Below are 20417 nucleotides of genomic sequence, written 5' to 3' on the forward strand. Positions count from 1 at the left end.
GAGCCCAAACATACAGAATATGAAATAAGTACTACTGTGTCACAGGAGTTCAATACATCACAAAGCAATAAATGATAACAGCAAAACATCTGATGTTTTTATAATTCAGGTTAAATCACACAGAATAATGTCTGAAAATACAGAAAATTGTAGCAACAGTTTCAATCAAAACAATTACAATACAACAAAATAGGGAAACTGAACCCATAATTGTTTACAGTTATGAAAGGAAATAAGGACACTGCAGTGATCATTCTATATTCTCCCTATCAGCTGCATTTGCTCACAGAAATTTGCACATTGCAACTCTTGTGAAAATGAACGAAAGCAACTGTAAAAACTAGTTAAATGCAGAGTTAACTTGAGGAGTTTTCCACTGGCTTATTTTATACAAAGATGCAGATACAGGAGATAGAATTATTACTACAAAAGCATCTTACCGTTCCATATTTTTTCACTAGCACACATATTCATGTTTTAATCATCAAAAGTACACAAACCACCATGAACATTTACAATATAATTTCATTAAAATGTAAAATTTTTTTTAAAAAATTACACAGCAAGATAGAATTGTGATATCAAGGGTTTAAGCTGTACTGTTGTTAATATTGGGTAGAACAAAATTTGCAGTGGTTAGGCATTGGTCAATGTAGATTGGGTGTACATACAAGTGTGTCAAAATGTGAGTGTGAGAGAGAATGTGTGTGTGTATCTGTGAGTGTGTGAATGCTTATGAGTGTGTACGTGCATGTGTGTGTAAGTGTGTGGGTGTATGTATGCGTGAGAGAGTGTGGGTGTGAAATAGAGTGTGTGGCTGTGTGAGTGCTTGGGTGCATGTATGTGGGAGTGTGCTTGTTTGTGAGAGAATGTGAGCATGAGAGGGTGTGCGTTAGAAAGAGTGCGTGTGTGTGTGAGAGAGAGTATGTGTGTGTGAGTGTGTGTGTGTGAGAGAGAGAGTGTGTGTGTGCATGAGTGGGTGTGAGAGTGTGTGTATGTGGGTATTAGTATGCATGTGCATGTGTGTGCGTGTGTGTGCATGTTTATGTGTGGGCGAATATGAGAATGTGTGTGCGAATATGAGAATGTGTGTGCATGGGTATGTGTGTTTGCATGCGTGTGTGCGTACACAAATGTGGGTGTGTGCGTGTATGTGCTTGTGTATGTATGTGTGGGTGAATATGAATGTGTGTGTGAATGTATATATGTGCGGGAGTGTGTATATGTGTGTGTTTGTGTACGTGCGTATGTGTGAAGGTGTCTACATGTTTGTGTGTGCGTCTCTACTCCATGTTTAACGTTACACATTAGTTATTAAGTTTATCTCTCTCTCACTACCTCTCACTCACACACACACCAATAAACTTTGAGCCACTGCGCTGCAAAACGTTCAATAAATAAGTTCTGTCCGTCAGCCATTATGTAGATTCAAATCGATTCATATCATTGTGGATGGCCACAAGATAAAAATGCCCATTCTGTTTGCAACATAGGACTTTGATTTCACTAACTAGTCGTTTCATTTACTACACATTATTGAAAAGTGATCACTATATTCTGTAATCGCCCCCACCGAGTCAGCGCACAGCAGGCAGCGGGCTGAGAGCTGACCGTTCCTGGCTATCACTCAAGAAAACTCTCGCATCAAAAAAACCTGTAGGTTCTAGCTTCATTTTGATGTATAGGTTGTGGGGTTTGAACGAAATCCAGCTGCCACACAAGGCTTTTGTCTCACTAGCTCCCACACCTGACGCCTCCTCCTCGATGCGAGAGTTTTCTTGAGTGATAGCCAGGAACGGTCGGCTCTCAGGAACGGTGGTGGTGGTGGGGTTCAGACAGTCCACAAAACTTAGTTTAGTTAAAAATAAAGAGAGAAAGAGATGAAAAGTACAGTATGAGGATGTGGAAATATATTTTATAACTAATTATATGCCAATATTAAATCAATTTGATGCTTTGAAGGCACAACAATTGCATTGCCAATGCCAATGAATACGAGGTTAGAAAATACAACATTTGCCCGATGTAATGTGACTGCCGGTATAAACCACGCCCACTTCTGTTCTTCTATCCGAATACAGATATACAGAGACAGATAATTTTGTTGGTTGAACAGATACAGATACAAATAATGACGTCTCTGCACACCCCTAGTGTGTGGTGTGTGTGTGTACATGTGTATGTAGGTGTAGGTGTGTGTGTGTGTGTGTGTGTGTGTTTGTTTGTGTGTTTGTCTCTACTCCAACTGGCAGAGGGACACTGAGGATTCAAACACTCTAAATCCAGCACAGAGGGGTGTGTGTTGAACGAAGTGTGTGTGGAGTCTGTGCAGGAGGGTCAGTGTGTCAGAGTCAGAGACGCTGTAGAAGGACAGAGTGCCAGCCGGACGGTCCACACACACTCCTACCCTGTACACACACACTCCTCTACCAGCACCACCATCATCACCCACTCCTGCTCTGCGGTAGGGGGAGGGGGCAGGTATGTCTGTTTGGTTCTTATTGTGCCAGACAGAGAATCTGAGTTTATCAGAGTATGCGTGTTTAATACACATCAGACTCCAGGAGTTTTTATTCCATCCAAACTCACAATCAGAACCCTCTCCTTTCCTGCTGATTCCTTTATATGTCACTGCTACATCAACCCATCCCCGCTTCTCAGACACACAGAACTCAGCCTCCCAGTAACAGCGCTCACACACACTCTCTCTGCACACAACCTGGAACCAGAACTCAAATCTCTCTGGATGATCAGGGTATGGCTCCTCTCTCCCCGGTGTGTGTGTCACCCTCCTGTTCCCCTCAGACAGAAACAGCTCTCTGTGCGCTGTGTTTGGATCCAGTGTGGGCTGACAGCCGTCTGCACACCAGAGACATTAATGAGATTAATTATCATTACTAATATTCACCTCATTATGTGTGTGAGAGAGAAAGAGCTGTGATAGTAACTATGTGTGTGTGTGCGTACATGTGTTTCTGTTTGTGTGTATAGTCTCTCTCACACACACAGAGCAGAGTGTGTATCTATGTAAAGTGTTCTGTGTCGATACACACTCACATTTCCAGGGTCCTGGTTTGGTCCTGTTCTCTCCTCCATGGTCCACACTGTAAGAACAGCAGAACAGAATTCTGAATTTTAATCATCCTTTATTTCCACTTTCAACACACCAATGACATCAAATAAATAAAACAAAGACACAATAAAGCACAAAACCAAGATCATATGAAAAACACAAATCTGTCACAAAGGAAACTTGTTCCATTCCCTCACCTTATTCCATGTGCAAAAACGGCACCCCTCCCTCCACTGAACATTAAACACACTTATAACACACACTCTGTAACACACTCACGCTCTCCATTGCTTTGTAATACTGAAACTCCACCATCACTGTTGCCCTGATCAAATCCCCAACCACAACACCACATCTTGCCTGTCCCCTCCACCAATCAGATTTATCTCACTTGATGAAAGTGCCATTTTCACCCCAAAATGAAATTAATGAGCTGGCACTTATCTGTCCTTGTGTGGGAAACCGAGGATAAAAATCTCACTTGTAAATGTTTCCCACAGAAACCAAAATAAACTTCCCAAAAAAGAAGAGAGGCTGAAGTCTGGCACACCCCAAAAAACAATGATTAACAGTTTCTCTCTCCATGCAGAATGGACAATGGTGGAATCCTGCCGGGTTCATCACAGAAATAAAATTATTTACTGCAGTGATTCCGTGCAGCACCCTCCACTGTAGATCCCCCCTCCCCCAACCCCTTCTGCGTGTGTGTGTATGCGTGCATGTGTGTGTGTTTATGTGTGCGTGTGTGAGGTGCAGTGTGGAAACTCTCAGTACTTACAGCAGTGTGAGTGTGTCCAGTTTAGCAGCAGGCAGCGCTCTCACTCCTGAGTCGCCTGGGTGATTGTATCTCAGGTCCAGCCCTCTCAGGTGTGTGTGTGTGTGCGTGTGTGTGAGTGAGTGTGTGTGCACTCGTGTGTATGTGAGTGAGTGTGTGTGTGTGTGTGTGTGTGTGTGTGTGCGTACGCGTACGCGCATGTGTAAGTGAGTGCACTCGTGTGTGTATCCACCGCAGGAACTTTACCCCGAAACTACGAACCTTTTGAGGAACTCAGTGCATTTCGACCGCAGGAACTAGGGTCTAAATTAAGTTCCTGGGACTTTATTTTACCACCAAAAAAGTTCCTGCTTGGGGGGTAGTACTTTCCAAAAGTACCGGAACCTTTGGGGTGGGGCGCAAGCGCTGAACATTTCTGATTGGTCGATTACTTGCAGTGTTTTATTTCAACCGCCATTTAAAAAAATCTGCAGCCGCAAACCGATTTATTTTCATAATAACTTGAAATCAAACTTGTATGTTATGCGGCGCAGTAGCCTACTTTTGGTTATAGCCTGTCAACGTCTTGGAATTATAACGTGTGCTCTTCTGTTCTTTTCTCGCTTTTGTATTTGTTTTATAAAATGCTAAGCGTTCGTGCTGGGACAGCATATTACATACCAAAACATTCAAACGGTTTAATTCGGTTGCTGAATATTTTCTCCCGGATTTTCTTTGTTAGCCCGTTGTAATTGACTCAAAACGTTTGATACAGTTATGTGAGGTATGCGGTAATTCTGCGTAATTTACATTGGTGATACAGTAAAAGCAAACTGGAAATCACCTTCCGCACTTTTTATCAGGGTAAAATAACAGGTTAATTCTAGTAATCGTCCCTTTTGCTTTTTCAGACTGCCATAATTTTACTCTGCCATTCTTTAATTCCACAAAAAGACCAGGAAGACTATGGACTAATTTATGGTGCATGGTTCGCATCTGGAGGGCACACTTCGCTGCTCGGCTAGCAGTAACTTTGGAGGAAAGCAAACGGTGGCTGTACCACTGCTAATTTACATTTTCACGCAAGTCCGAGTTTTCGTTCTATTCTTGTCATTTTGCGATTAGCCTATATGGAATTGACGATGAGATAGTAATCAATTCAACAGAAAATTGTTTACGACGTGCGCATGTTTTCTGCTGTTGTTGCCAGTTATTTGTGGAATGTGAATGCATTCTGTCGCCTCGGATGTCAAGACATGAAAGTGAATGTTCGCATAAAAACATAATGAATGTGTTTGAGAGGATATATAAAACAGTTACAATCAGACTATTGGCCTGTTATATCCTATTTGTTGCATAACAACGGTCCAAGTTCAACTACCAACGACAGTTTTGCTTGACAACGGTAAAATATGCCCAAACGGCTGCAGAAGAATATTTCAATTTCAGGTGATTAAATCGATAAAAATCAATAAATACAAAAGTAACCATTTATAGTCATTGTTGGTAACCCATTGTATATAAGTGGAATAAACCCCTCCCGACTGTCCCAGTTATTAGAAAATAATGTAGGCTACTTCGGTGGTAGTATGGGGTTACAGAAGAAATGATAGGACAGATGGACCGATGACAACGTCGCTTTTTCATACGTCAGTGGGCTAATTTGCTTAATCTTCACGGGACTTTAGACCGCGGTGGAAACGCAGGTAACAATGGGCTGAAGGAACCTTTTAGTTCCTTGAAAAGTAGTTCCGGGTACTTTGGGTGGAAACGCGGCTTAGGGCTCATACTATGTCCTTGCTGATTAAGATGTTAATAGAAGAAAGCACAAATGAGTTTTTAAAACAATTGAGTCGCGACTTGGGCACTCTGTATCGTCTGCCAGAGGGTAAAAGCTCGTACTCAGAGTGGAGGACATGGGATGGGATCAGCCAGTATTCTCTGTGCTTGTCTGAGCACAGACTGCTCGTATATAGATAGAAGGGACTGGTGTAGGACAGATGGACCGATGACAACGTCGCTTTTTCATACGTCAGTGGGCTAATTTGCTTAATCTTCGCGGGACTTTAGACTGCGGTGGAAACGCAGGTAACAATGGGCTGAAGGAACCTTTTAGTTCCTTGAAAAGTAGTTCCTGGGACTAAAAGTTCTGGGTACTTTTCGTGGAAACGTGGCTTATGTGAGTGAGTGTGTGTGTGTGAGGTGCAGTGTGGAAACTCTCTGTACTTACAGAAGTATGAGTTTGTCCAGTTTAGCAGCAGAAAGCACTCTCACTCCTGAGTCTCCTGGGTGTTTGTATCTCAGGTCCAGCTCTGTCAGGTGTGTGTGTGTGTGTGTGTGTGTGAAGTGCAGTGTGGAAATTCAATGTACTTACAGCAGTTTGAGTGTGTCCAGTTTAGCAGCAGACAGCACTCTCACTCCTGAGTCTCCTGGGTGATTGTATCTCAGGTCCAGCTCTCTCAGGTGTGAGGGGTTTGAACACAGAGCTGAAGCCAGAGAATCACAGCCTCTCTGTGTGACTCTACAGCCTGACAGCCTGCAGAGAGAAGGACACACACACCTTACACACATTAATATAAACTAACAGGGCTGTGTGTGTCAAACACATAGCAGTGTGTTACACACCTTGCACACATTAATATAAACTAACAGGGCTGTGTGTGTCAGACACATAGCAGTGTGTTACACACCTTACACACATTAATATAAACTAACAGGGCTGTGTGTGTCAAACGCATAGCAGTGTGTTACACACCTTACACACATGAATATAAACTAACAGGGATGTGTGTGTCAGACACATAGCAGTGTGTTACACACCTTACACACATTAATATAAACTAACAGGGCTGTGTGTGGTAGACACATAGCAGTGTGTTACACACCTTACAAACATTAATATAAACTAACAGGGCTGTGTGTGTCAAACACATAGCAGTGTGTTACACACCTTACACACACTAATATCAACTAACAGGGCTGTGTGTGTCAAACACATAGCAGTGTGTTACACACCTCACTGCACATTAATATAATCTAACAGGCCTGTGTGTATCAAACACATATCAGTGTGTTACACACCTTACACACATTAATATAAACTAACAGGGCTGTGTGTGTCAAACACATAGCAGTGTGTTACACACCTTGCACACATTAATATAAACTAACAGGGCTGTGTGTGTCAGACACATAGCAGTGTGTTACACACCTTACACACATTAATATAAACTAACAGGGCTGTGTGTGGTAGACACATAGCAGTGTGTTACACACCTTACAAACATTAATATAAACTAACAGGACTGTGTGTGTCAAACACATAGCAGTGTGTTACACACCTTACAGCACATTAATATAAACTAACAGGGCTGTGTGTGTCAAACACATAGCAGTGTGTTACACACCTTACACACACTAATATCAACTAACAGGGCTGTGTGTGTCAAACACATAGCAGTGTGTTACACACCTCACTGCACATTAATATAATCTAACAGGCCTGTGTGTATCAAACACATATCAGTGTGTTACACACCTTACACACACTAATATCAACTAACAGGACTGTGTGTGTCAAACACATAGCAGTGTGTTACACACCTTACACACATGAATATAAACTAACAGGGCTGTGTGTGTCAAACACATAGCAGTGTGCTACACACCTTAGAGCACATTAATATAAACTAACAGGGCTGTGTGTGTCAAACACATAGCAGTGTGTTACACACCTTACAGCACATTAATATAAACTAACAGGGCTGTGTGTGTCAAACACATAGCAGTGTGTTACACACCTTCTACAGCTGAATATAACCCAAGAGGACTATGTATTTCATTCACTTCATTTTGAGGAATGCAGGGTTAGGCCCGGTGGCAAGTGTCTTTTTTGATGGGGGCCCAGCGTGGGCCAGCGACAGACTGATGGCAGCATTAAGGTAGGGCCCTATAGTTTCTGTGATAACAGAATCACGGACGGAATCGCGGAATTGAGAATTTTAAAAAGCCATAACACAGATTCCATAGGGCCCTACATTAAGTCAGTGCTAAAAGCTGACCGGAGATTTGAAAATATCACTACGTAATGTGAATGTTGTTATGTCATTTATTCAACACACATTTTAAAAAATCAACAACTATTTACAGCATAGCAGAGTCTTACAAAGAATCTGACAACAATGTACAGACTGGGAATGCTGTGTTATCAACAACAACAAAAGAAATTAAATTAAATTAAAATAAATAATATCAAAGTTTTTGCACTCTACAAAAAACTTCTGATTGGCTACTGATTCTTACAGCCTTGGAATGCTGGGCACATTTCAACAACAACAAAATAAATTAAAATAAATAATATCAAAGTTTTTGCACTCTGCAAAAAACTTGTATTCAAGTCCTGATTGGCTACTGAATCTTACAACAAGCCTTGGAATGCTGGGCGCATTTACATAGGGATCGGAATCGCGAACCGGTTCCAAGTTGTGCTATTCATTGGAATCGTATGGCTCCGAGCTTATCGATTCCGCTTATCGAAGCCAGCATGTTTTTAGGACAGCTGCGCATTGCAAAACAAATTTGATCCGGGCTGCCAGCCTTGATACATTCTGTTGCGATAAAGATTCTAAAGGCCATGATACACGGGCAACTTTTTTGGGCAATATCGCCAGCAATATTGCTTACAACGATTGCCGGCAATATTTTCTATTGAAAAGCGGCAACTTTTCATTATCTGGGAAATTAGATCGATGGGGCAACACAGTAGGCAACTTTTTGGGATCCTCCAATCAGAATACAGATTTTAGTTATGTGACTACTTCTCTTGGCTGAAGAAAATCGACGAAGATGGCGGCCAATCTTGCCTGGAGCGAAGAAATGGAGAGGCAACTGATTTCTTTTTTCTCAGGTAAATTGAATCATTAAAACGTGTTGTTCTCATGTATTATGAGTATTGTTAATTGTTTTTCAACAACTGTCATCAACTGTATTCTCAGCTATCTTTATTTATTAGGATAAGTTACTACTAATGTTTTCGTACGTTTCCATGGTTACCATGGGCTCCGTCAGTCATAAATGTATGCATAATTTGGATTAAATTAATTATTTGACGGATATCTGTCAAAGTAACAGAACCTGGGTAATTAATATGACCCAATATTCATAGCTAGCACATTGAATAAGTGTAGTATTTACCTTGCTAGTAGCAAGCTAGCTAGCAAGCTAGCTATCTAACGTTAGCTAGCAAGTACCTAACTTAGCTAGCTAAATTAACTCGCTTGCTGGCTGTGTGCGTGTGTGTGACTATGATAAAGCTAGCTAGGTGTGTGTGTGTGTGTGTGTGTGTGTGTGTGTGACTGATGAAGCAAGCTAGGTGTGTGTGTGTGTGTGTGTGACTGATGAAGCAAGCTAGGTGTGTGTGTGTAGGTAGGAAATTGAAAAGGGGCAGTTAATGATAACTTATAGGTCTTTTTAAATGGGTGCTCCTGTAAGTTTTAGCAACACGCTCGGTGGAGTCCACGTGCAGCCAAGGCAATATGCCCACCTAGCTATTTCTCTGTGAATAGAGTATCTTGCCTAATTTCCATTAAGCATAATACAACCAACCAAAATGAGCAGTTGGGTCACAGTATGCTCATCACCCCAACTACACTACATTACTGAACACACACAAACAGACATAATGGGTGTGTCACATTATGTCATAGACGCAGACAGACAAACAGACACTGCACATTGACAGCTACAGAGGGGCTTTCATTTTTGGTAACGCAAAAGTAAATGTAACATATTACTTTTCTCAGTAAGTAACATTGTAACGCAACAAGTTACTTTTAATGGAAGTAACGTTGTAATGTAACAAGTTACTTTTAAAAGTAATGTTCCCCAACACTGTTGGCCAGTAGCTTGGCACTAGGCCCAGGGCTCCAGGGTAATGAGAGTGGAGCTGAGTAGGCCGTATTAACTGTTAACTGTTAATTTTTGTTAACTGTATTAACAAAATTCACTTTAAAAGCTTTACGAAAATTCTCTCCTTATCCTTTGCAGTCGATATCATTAAAACAAAATTCAAAAACATGCGGACAACCTTTCAGCGGGAAAATAAAGCAGCATCCAGTAAGCGGTCAGGCGATGGAGCAGATGACGTTTACATTCCAAGATGGAAATACTATAAAGTATATAGTATACAACTATAAAGAACCCGCTTTTCTTGAAAGAAGGAGGAGAACCCAATGAGACTGAAGATAATATCCCATCCCAATCCCAACCCATCCAAATTGAAACCGCAACTCCAGACAAGACCGCTTCCAAAAATGTAAAAAAAACAAAAAACAGGGGACATCAGCAAAGCAGAGGTGCCTTGGGGTGCTTGAAAAGACAAGAACAGAAGTCGGAGTCAGTACATGCAGGATTTTAAAAATATTTAGATGAGTGTCTGCAAGAGGTGCCGGTGGAGAAACTAAGGAGTGTGAAGAGGAAGATTATTGAAATTGTACATACCAATATAGAAGAGTAATCTCAGATAGAACTAGTTTAACCAATGAGTTTTTTTATTACCCATTTTATTTAAGTAATAACATACAAGAGGAAAGACTATACTGTAATTAATGTTCAATAAAATCTAACAAAATTTCATTTTATAATCACCTGTTCACTTGTTTTCATTACTTTTCTATGTGCAGTGTGAATCTGAATGAAAAATTATTTTGAATAAATGTGTAATAAATTAATTGAATAAATATAAATACATATAAATTAATTCAAATTAATTTAATTAATACACTTAATTCCCCTTCCTTAATTTGAATTGGGTAAAGAAGTTATATGCTTTACTTCTAAAATCTATAGTATGTTGAGACCTTCATAGATCATAGGTCAGGAACATCATGCACTACAAGGAAATGGCACTGTTCTGCCAACTGACTGCTCCATTTGTACACAAGTAGGAGGTAAACTCTTGTCTGATAGTTTTGGCATCAGTAGTTGGGTTTCTGTCATGAGTAGGTTCCAGCTGTAGTAGGCACTCTGGTTCTTCTCGCCAAGATCCTGGAATTACATCTCCAGTTTCTTGGTCCACCTGATCCACTAGGGTGTTTGGAGAGTACACCTGTCGTGTGGCATCTTGCGTGCGAAGGTAGTTATGCAGTGCACAGGCTGCCTTGCTGATACACACCACTTTTTGAGGTGCAATCCCAATGGGCTGTCTGAAGACTCGCAACCTGTTGGACAAAACCCCAAAGGCGTTCTCCACACATCTTCTTGCCCGAGAGAGACGGTAGTTAAATATCCTCTTCTCATTGTCCAGTTGAGTTCTTGGATATGGCCTCATGAGGTGTGCCTTGAGAGCAAAGGCTTCATCCGCCACCACAACACGGGGGACTGGCATCTCTCTCCCTGGCAATGTTTTCTGAGCTGGCAGGTTGACCGAGTTATTCACCAAGGCACTGCTCAGTCCACATTTTCCCCAGACTCCTCAATCGCTCACCCTACCATTTGTGCCTACGTCAATATATAGAAATTTTAAATCTGCATCAACAAGTGCCATCAAAACAATTGAATGGGTGCCTTTGTAGTTAAAGTAGTGAGAGCCAGAGTTAGGTGGTGGTTGAATTATTATATTTTTACCATCTAAAGCCCCGATGCAATTGGGGAAATCCCATCTTCGTTCAAACTTCTGGGCTACAGCCTCACATTCCTCTGCTGTTGATGGTAATTTCATAAATTCAGGCTGGAGGCTTTGATATAATGCCTTGCAGGTATCTATGACAATACGCCCAATGCTGTGACGGCTGATCCTGAACAGGTACTCCATGGAGGAGAAAGTTTCACCAGTGGCCAGGTAGCGCAGGGTGATGGAGAGGCGTTCACCTGGCGTTATGGCTTTTCACATTGTGGTGTCTTCTCTTTGTATCTTTCTCTTTGAACCTCCCAGGCAGTCAGGAGGGGAGGCCTGTGAGTGCACATGGTCCGGGGGTGAGTAGGCGCCTCAATAACCAGGACATCGTCAATGAAAAACTCAACAAAATCTGTAAAGACATTGCAAGCAGCAACATCGGTTCATAAATCATACACAACAATAAAACTCATGGCACATTCACTAACAATTTAATCACTAAACACACGAAGCATCAGAGACCCTGCCAAAAGACACACAGTATTCTCCATTCTGTCTCAGGTCCCCTCAGACGTCATCCTGCTCCAGGAATGTGGCATTCCGTTCCGGGAGTTGGATGGCGTTCTGGGGGAGGAATGGAGAATGGGAGACTCTCTCTGGTCTGGCTCTAACATCGCCAGAGCTGATGGGGTCGGCACGTTGGTGAAAAATCCCTATGTAAATATAACATCGTAGAGAGTGGGCGAATCCTCGTCACCGATTTCGAGGTCGGGGGTTCCCCGCTCAGGGTCATCAACGTGTAAGGCCCCACCAGCGTGGCCGAGAGGGTCTCCCTCTTCACAAAACAACCACCACTTCTACATTGCACAATGCCGGTTGTCGTGGGGGGGGGATTTCAACTGTGCGTTTACAGATGAGGACCGCAGCAGACCCAGACGGGACCTGCTGCGGTCCCTCATAGAGGATTTCTCCCTCCGCGACGCCGGGGGTGCCTCTCCCACTCAACACACGTGGGTGAGTTCCTCTGGTAGCTCCTCTTCGAGAATCGATTTGTTTCTGCTCTCCCCAGGCCTGGGGGTGCCCGCTTATTCCATCCAGGCGGTGCACTTCTCGGACCACCACATGGTGACCGTGTCCCTGGCCTGGAAGAAACCTATAACCGTGGGTAAGGGGCTCTGGCGAATGAACATCAGCCATCTCCAAGACCCCCGGGTGCGACTCTCCTTCTCGAGACGTTACCTGGAGTGGGTGAGTCTAAAACACTTTTTTGACTCCCCGGTGGAGTGGTGGGAGATGGTGAAGGAGCGAGTGCGAGGCTACTTCCGGACAGTCGGGCGGAGGAAGGCGAAGGAAAGGAGGGCAGTTTTTGTACATCACAATGCTGCCCTCCGGAGACTGAGCCTCCTCCAGACCCGAGGCCTGGATGTTAGCAGCGAAATCGCACGAACTCGGCAGAGCCTCACCACCCGGAAAAAAGAGAGCGGAAAAAATTTACTTTCCGCTCCAAGCTCCAGGGCCTCGAGGAGGATGAGAAGTGCACACGGTTTTTCTTCCGCAGGGCGCGGTCTAAGACTAACAACATCTCGTCTCTCTATAACAACAGAGGTGTGGTGGTGTCTGAAGAGGCGGAGGTCCGGGAGGTGGCCGGGGAGTTCTACGGGGCCTTTATAGTGAGAGGCCCTCCGACGGGGCTCTCATGGACACCTTCCTGGGCTGCCTTGACAGACGTCTGGGCGATGAGCGGATGGAATCGGAGTTGAGCACCGAGGAGCTCACCCGGGCCGTGCTCTCCCTCAAGCAACACAAAGCTCCGGGTCCTGACGGAATCCCAGCTGAGTTCTACCAAACTTACTGGGATCTCCTGAAGGAGGACGTGGCTGAAGTTTTCAGAGCGGCGTACAGGGAGGGGCGGTTGGGGGCCTCACTGAGACAGAGCTTAGCTTGCTGGCAATATTGCCCAAAAAAAGTTGCCCGTGTATCATGGCCTTTAGACAACTCAGCAATTTCTCTGGATTAACGGGTTATTTTTAGCCTGAAATTCGATCGTTTACTAAATGGCTACACGTCATGTAACGTGCAAGTAGTTGGCAATCTCCCTGGATATGAAGTAAATGTTTTTACCAATAAATAATAATAATAATAATAATAATAATAATAATAATAATAATAAATGCGATTTTATCCATGGAAATAGCTATAGCCTACAAAAAGGCAAAATAAATGTCGTGTTTGCGATTGCCGTCGGAGATGTCAGAAGGAAATGTCACTGACAAAAAAAAAGTTTGCTCTCTTTGCTGGGCACATTTCAACAACAACATAGCTAGCTAGCCAAACAGATACATAGATAAGTGACCACGTTGTCGTGCACATCAATGTCATCAAGCTAACGTTATTAATAAACATGTGAAGTCGTTATTTCGATGGCGATTAATAAATCATGTAGTATTACAATGTATCGAACGTTACATTCATGCTACTAGTTTAACGTTACCTCCACACTGCTTAAGTTAATATAAAAAGAATGTACTTACCGATGAGATGAAGTGATAACACAGTTTGTAACGAGTTTAGTTAGCCTACTAAAGAAATTGCCTTGCTAGGTACTGTTAGCTTGTGATAGTTGGAAGCATCAAGTGCTGAACGTCACTCTATGCACAATGAGGTAGACCTGCTGTTTTCCTATAGTGCGTTCACGTTTTAACCAACAGATGTCGCCGATGAGCTTTCCAACCGAGCCCCACTGTAACTGTAGTTTAAAAAACATCTTAAAAAGTTTAAATCCCCGATCCTTAGGCCCGGCGAGGGGTCAATTTAGGCCCGGCGGGCCGCCGGGCTTGCAATACACTGGCGGAAACCCTGGGAATGTATAAATTTGAACTATTTGATTTGATGCTTCTCAAAAAGATGTTTTGTCTAATTCGTCAGATTAAATTTTTTAACAGGCTTTAAAGTTTGAAATTATGAAGCAACGTCTGCGCCATTGGATTTAATGGGTCATGATGAGATAATTCCGAGCGTGTTGCTTGTCTTGAAGTTGATATAGAAAATAAGGCTGAATAATATAACTAAATGTATATGTATGAAGTTGGTTTTTTACATTTAGACAGTGTATTATCTGTATTTTTACAGGACATACATTTTAATAGGTAACAATGTTGCTGGGAAAGTGGAGACGTATACAGACGTATATAGTGACGTCCAAACACTCCCATTAATCAGGTATGCTCTTATAAGTACCTGGGTGTCCATATAGACAGCATGTTTACCTGGCAAGCCCATGTTGACAGCCGATGCTCCAGGCTACAGCAGAGGTTGTACTTTTTGAGAAGGCTCAGAATGTATGGATTGACCAGAAACGTATGTATCTGTTCTACCAGGCAGTCTTAGAGAGACTAATCAGGTATGGGACACAGGCATGGTATGGTAACCTCTCAGTACAGTTAAAATCTAGGCTTGCCCGTCTTGTTCAGACTGCCATGAAGGTCATAGGGAAGAAAGAACACCAGTCCCTTCTATCTATATACGAGCAGTCTGTGCTCAGACAAGCACAGAGAATACTGGCTGATCCCATCCCATGTCCTCCACTCTGAGTACGAGCTTTTACCCTCTGGCAGACGATACAGAGTGCCCAAGTCGCGACTCAATTGTTTTAAAAACTCATTTGTGCTTTCTTCTATTAACATCTTAATCAGCAAGGACATAGTATGAGCCCTAAGCCGCGTTTCCACCCAAAGTACCCGGAACTACTTTTCAAGGAACTAAAAGGTTCCTTCAGCCCACTGTTGTCTGCGTTTCCACAGCGGTCTAAAGTCCTGCGACGATTAGGCAAATTAGTCCGCTGACGTATGAAAAAGCGACGTCGTCGTCGGTCCATCTGTCCTATGATTTCTTCTGTAAATCCATACTGCCACCGAAGTATGTTATTTTCCAATAACGGGACAGCCCGGAGGGGTTTATTCCACTTATACAACGGGTTACCAACAATGACTATATATAGATACTTCAGTAGGGTATTTATTGATTTTTATCAACTGAAGGCCAATTCATGGTCCAGATGCAGCATACACGGACCGGACTCCGCTGGGGACCTCAGCGTACATCCGCATTGGCATGTCCGCGCAAAGCTCAATTTTTGTGACCGCGCGTACCTAGCGTACGCGTACCGGTGTCACACAAATCATGGCTCGGTATGAAACTGTTTCACATCGACATGCATTTCATGTGGCACCGGAAACACGTGGTGATGCGGAGTACACAAAACAGACATGGAGTCGACATTTGAAGAGAGAATGGCTGAAGAGGTGAGAAGGTACAGGCACCTATACGATTCATCCCAACGGGATTATAAAGATTTTCAGAAGAACAACAATTCATGAAGAGAACACAACGCTGGGCAAGGACGAGGCCATGTTGTCTAGAGTCTGTAACTTCCGGCAGAAAAGGAAAACGACGCACAAAGATTGTGGGAAATGTAGGGCTTGGGTATGTGGTGGTACGACTGGACTATGAAAGGGCGAATGACTGCGGACTGTCCGTCCGCACAGCGTATGCGCCCTGTACTTATAGACTATGTAAAAGCCTTTAATCACCTGAAATTGAAATATTTTTCTGCGGCCGTTTGTGCATATTATTTTACCGTTGTCAAGCAAAACTCTCGTTGGTAGTTCGACTTGGACCGTTGTTATGCAACAAACAGGATTTAACAGACCAATATACAGTTTGTAACTGTTTTATATATCCTCTCTAACATATTCATTATGTTTTTATGCGAACACTTTCATGTCTTGACATCCAGGGCGACAGAATGCATTCACCTTCCACAAATAACTGGTAACAACATAGCAGAAAACATGCACACATTGTAAACAATTGGCTGTTGAATTGATTGATTCGACTGTCATCGTCATTTCCATATAATCGCAAAATGACAAGAATAAATAGAATGAAATTAAATTAATATTGCATTGGTAGGCTACAGCCACCATTTGCTTCCATCTTTTAAAGTTACTGCTAGCAGAGCAGCTAAATACTTGAAGCGTGCCCGCCTAATATTTATGGTGCGAACGAATGCTTAATATTTTATAAAACAGACTTAATGCTAAAGCAAGGAAAGAACAGACGAGCACACAAAATAATCCTCAATCTTAATTTCTCATCTGTAGACGTTGGCAGGCTATAACCAAAAGTAGGCTACTGCGCCCCATAACATAATGTCTGAATTCAAGTTACTTGCGGCTGCAGATTTTTAAAAATGGCGGTTGAAATAAAAAGTACTCGACCAATCAGAAATGTTCAGCGCTTCCGCCCCACCCCAAAAGTTCCTGTACTTTTCTAAAGTACTACCCCAGGAGCAGGAACTTCTCTGGGGGTAAAATAAAGTCTCCGGAACTTAATTTAGACCCTGGTTCCTGCGGTGGAAATGCACTGAGTTCCTCAAAAGGTTCCTAGTTCCTTGGGAAAGTTCCTGCGGTGGAAATGCGGCTCTAGTGGCCATAGTCCCAAGGGACTTTGTTAGGATGGACGGGTTGTGCAATATGTTGTTCTAAAGCTGTGCAATGCAATGCTGTTTTAAAGTCGTGCAATATGTTGTTTTAAAGTTTTTTATTTTATTTTTATTTTTTAAAATTTATTTATTTATTAATGGCACTTGAATGTATGTACATATGAATAATGTAAAATGTAGAATGATGTAAAATGTAGAATGACATTTGTTAAATGCAGCGATACTGAGCCCAAGAAAAATTTCCCTAAAGTATATTGCATCGTATCGTATTGTATCGTAATGACGTGGCTCTCTAGCCCATGGAAAAGCAAACCGGTTCTTAGAAGGTTCGCAAGTTAAACCAACTGCAAACCGGCACTAGCACCAGCCCAGAACCAGAACTAGGTTCGCATTGGTGGAAAGGGGGTATGACTGAGTGGCCAAGGTCACTCACTGTTTGCACACTGGTACTTTTTGCACACTTTATTTTTGGTACTTATATGCTGTACTTTGCTGTCTTTGCACGTGTACATACTGTTTATCCTACTGGTTGAACTGCTTAACTCATACCGTTCTTCTGTAATTTTTATATCCATTACCAGAGGAGGCTGGTCCATAGAGGTAGAGGAGGGAGGGAGATCAAAATATAAAAAAGAGTAATTGGTTGAAATAAACCATTACCAAATCTCAGTATCATTTATAAATATTTTCATCCCTTCTTTGGAAAAAATCCATTATTGAAATTCTGATTAAAATGCTTCAACAGCGACACCTGCAGGGCAGGCAAGATGGAAAAGGGCAGTCTGTGTGAAGTGGTGGTGGGGGGTAGAGGAGGATCGGCTCCTGCTGTCCTCCTTAGGGCGGGATCTCTTACATCAATTTAATGTACTTCATTTTTTTTCATGCTAATCTGTTATTGGCCAAAACACGTAAAATGATGCTCCAAGGGAGGTTGTCCTTCCTAACCAATCAACAACCAGAATACAATATTGACATTGCGTTGGTCCAATGATAATTTCAAAATTTCATCTTCAATTCTCTACCACTGTATTGTATTATAACATGCAAATTGCAACTACTTTTAAAACACATTACTAAAAACATTTTTGTCATTACATTATATAATAAAACTGCATGAAACCATAAGTCAATCAAATTCATCTCCCTAGCACTGTCTTACTTTTTAAATGGTGTGGTCGCGCAATGTACATAACGTTTTTCTAAGACCCTCTGAAACAGGTTTTGAATCCCAGCTAGCTTTATGTCAGGTTCGCCATCACTTGTCACCTAGCCAATATAAAAATTCTTGGTTTTAGGTTAGAATGGTTTCATGGCATGCTTGTTATCCCGGCTAGCTAGCAGCTAACTACTGAATTGTATTCAAAACAGTGGTTACTATAAACGCAATCGTTCACAAACATACAGATGAAAATGCGTCCTGTAGCCATGAGTTAAATGTGGAACGCATATTCTATTGTCCAAAAAACGGACGATTCCGATTTGCGCGATGGCTGGCAACCGTAAATAAAGCTAGCAACAGTAACTAGAAATGTGATTCAACGTTGCCACCAATTGTGAAATTGGACATTGAAAAGGGGAGGGGATGTAACAACAATTCAAAAGCGAAAGAATAATGTTGCTGTTTAAACTGCTTTAGAATGCTGGATTTTGTAGCGCATTGATTTTAGAACTGTTAAAAGGCAGAGGTGTCCCTTTACTGAGAAATAATGCCCACCCTTGGACCAATCAGAATTGAGTATTCAGCCAAGCCGTTGTATAAATGATAATATGATATTTGTTCCTTATGGAAGATGGGGATAAACTTCGGGTGCATTTTTTCCTTAGTTGTATGGTAAGTTTGCATTTGGTTGCTAGTTGGATTATTGTTACATTTGAGCATAATAACATAACATAACTTGAACATAAGAAAGTAGAGATAAGTAGCCAACTAGTGTAAAATAACATCACGCCGTGGGTTGGTTTTCTTTCTGTCCTCCCCAATTTTTTGAGTCACCAGCCGCCACACAAATGTGTAATAGGATAAAATTATGAAGTGATGACATTTTATATCTAAACTGGCAACTGGTCGGCGGAGGCATACAACCATGAGGCGGTATTTCTAGTTTTTCTTATGCTTCTGTTTATGGCTCGGTTCTACGATGCCTTTTTATTTTTGCCTTATTTATTTTGTATCTTTACCTCGCAAGAGTGATTTTGTTTTTGAATTTTACTTACAATACTTTTTACTTCATACTTACTGGTGCATTGTTGCACTATGCTTTGTAATGTGAGCTATTTGACACCTCAATTTCCCTCAGGATTAATAAAGTACGTATCTATCTATCTATCTATCTGTCTTGTACTCACCCCAGTCTCTGCAGTTTACAGTGTGGGTCCTCCAGTCCAGCAGAGAGCGCTCTCACTCCTGAATCCTGCAGCTCGTTGTCTCTGAGCTCCAGATCACTCAGCTCAGAGTGAGGAGAATGCAGGACTGAGGCCAGAACATCACAGCAGCCCTCTGTGAGATTACACCAACCCAGCCTGTGGAGAGACCACACACACACACACAAATACACATGCATGCACAACACACAGGCACACACACACAGCCGCACACACACAAATACGCACACACACGCAATTGAAATTCACTGCTGATTGTGAAACTGTGCACATTGGTAGTCACTATCTACGTAAATTCTCATTTGCTTATGCATTCCTGAGATGTACACAAAAACGGAGAGGGGGTTGTGTAAATCAGGCTCATAAAGTATTCCAACTATTCCACAAAAGTCTAAGGCAATTACTGGACTCCATTAACCAACAGAAATAACTCAAAATCAAGGTTGGGTGCCTACTGCTAGGATTTCATTGCCAGACCCTTTCCACATGACGATTTGCAAACATATTAATTTAATCTGCAAACACAAGAGACAAAAGTTTTGTGGGCACTTTACCTCACCTGACATGTTCTTCGTGCCACAAACACCTATACATTTTAAAAACATTCAATATTTATCACTATGAATTGATAATAAAACTGTCAATGTAAAACTCATTAGCTAAATACAATACTGTTATCTTATTATTTTCTTCTGAATCTTGAAAATATTCTGTTATCAAATAATCAGGGCTCGACAGTAACGGTTGTCCGGTTGCCCTCGGCAACCAGATTGAGTCAATTGGCAACCATTTTGTGGCCTCTGGTTGCCCCCATTGGCAACCACCTGTTCAGTAGTTTTTATTTTTTAATATATAACAATGAATAAAAACCTACAAAACTGGAAAATCTAATTTCAAAAGAAGTCAACATTTTATTTGGTTGCCTCCGTAAAGTTTCTACTGCACTAACATTACATTTCAGATGTTGTGCGGCCACTTTCCACACACGCGCGTGGCCAGGCTGTTGCAAATGAAATTGTTTGACTGTGGAGTAAAAAAGTCAAACGAAAACCTGTCAACATCACAAAATAATTCACACGATGACAGTAGGCCA

At 42.0% G+C, this 20417-nt stretch overlaps 1 protein-coding gene across 1 annotated transcript in view; it reads right to left on the reverse strand.

The window, feature by feature from the left end:
• LOC118217072 (NACHT, LRR and PYD domains-containing protein 3-like) overlaps window positions 1-20417 on the reverse strand; it is a 39886-nt gene that overhangs the window by 2635 nt on the left and 16834 nt on the right. Inside the window, exons 7-8 of the mRNA XM_035398867.1 lie at window positions 19289-19462; window positions 6332-6363 (exon numbers count right to left, since the gene is read on the reverse strand). Of these exons, the coding sequence (XP_035254758.1) occupies window positions 6332-6363; window positions 19289-19462 (206 nt within the window). The remainder of the gene's footprint in view (window positions 1-6331; window positions 6364-19288; window positions 19463-20417) is intronic.

The sequence above is a fragment of the Anguilla anguilla genome, chromosome 17 (genome assembly GCF_013347855.1).
Source record: "Anguilla anguilla isolate fAngAng1 chromosome 17, fAngAng1.pri, whole genome shotgun sequence".
In the NCBI taxonomy this organism is placed as follows: domain Eukaryota; kingdom Metazoa; phylum Chordata; class Actinopteri; order Anguilliformes; family Anguillidae; genus Anguilla; species Anguilla anguilla.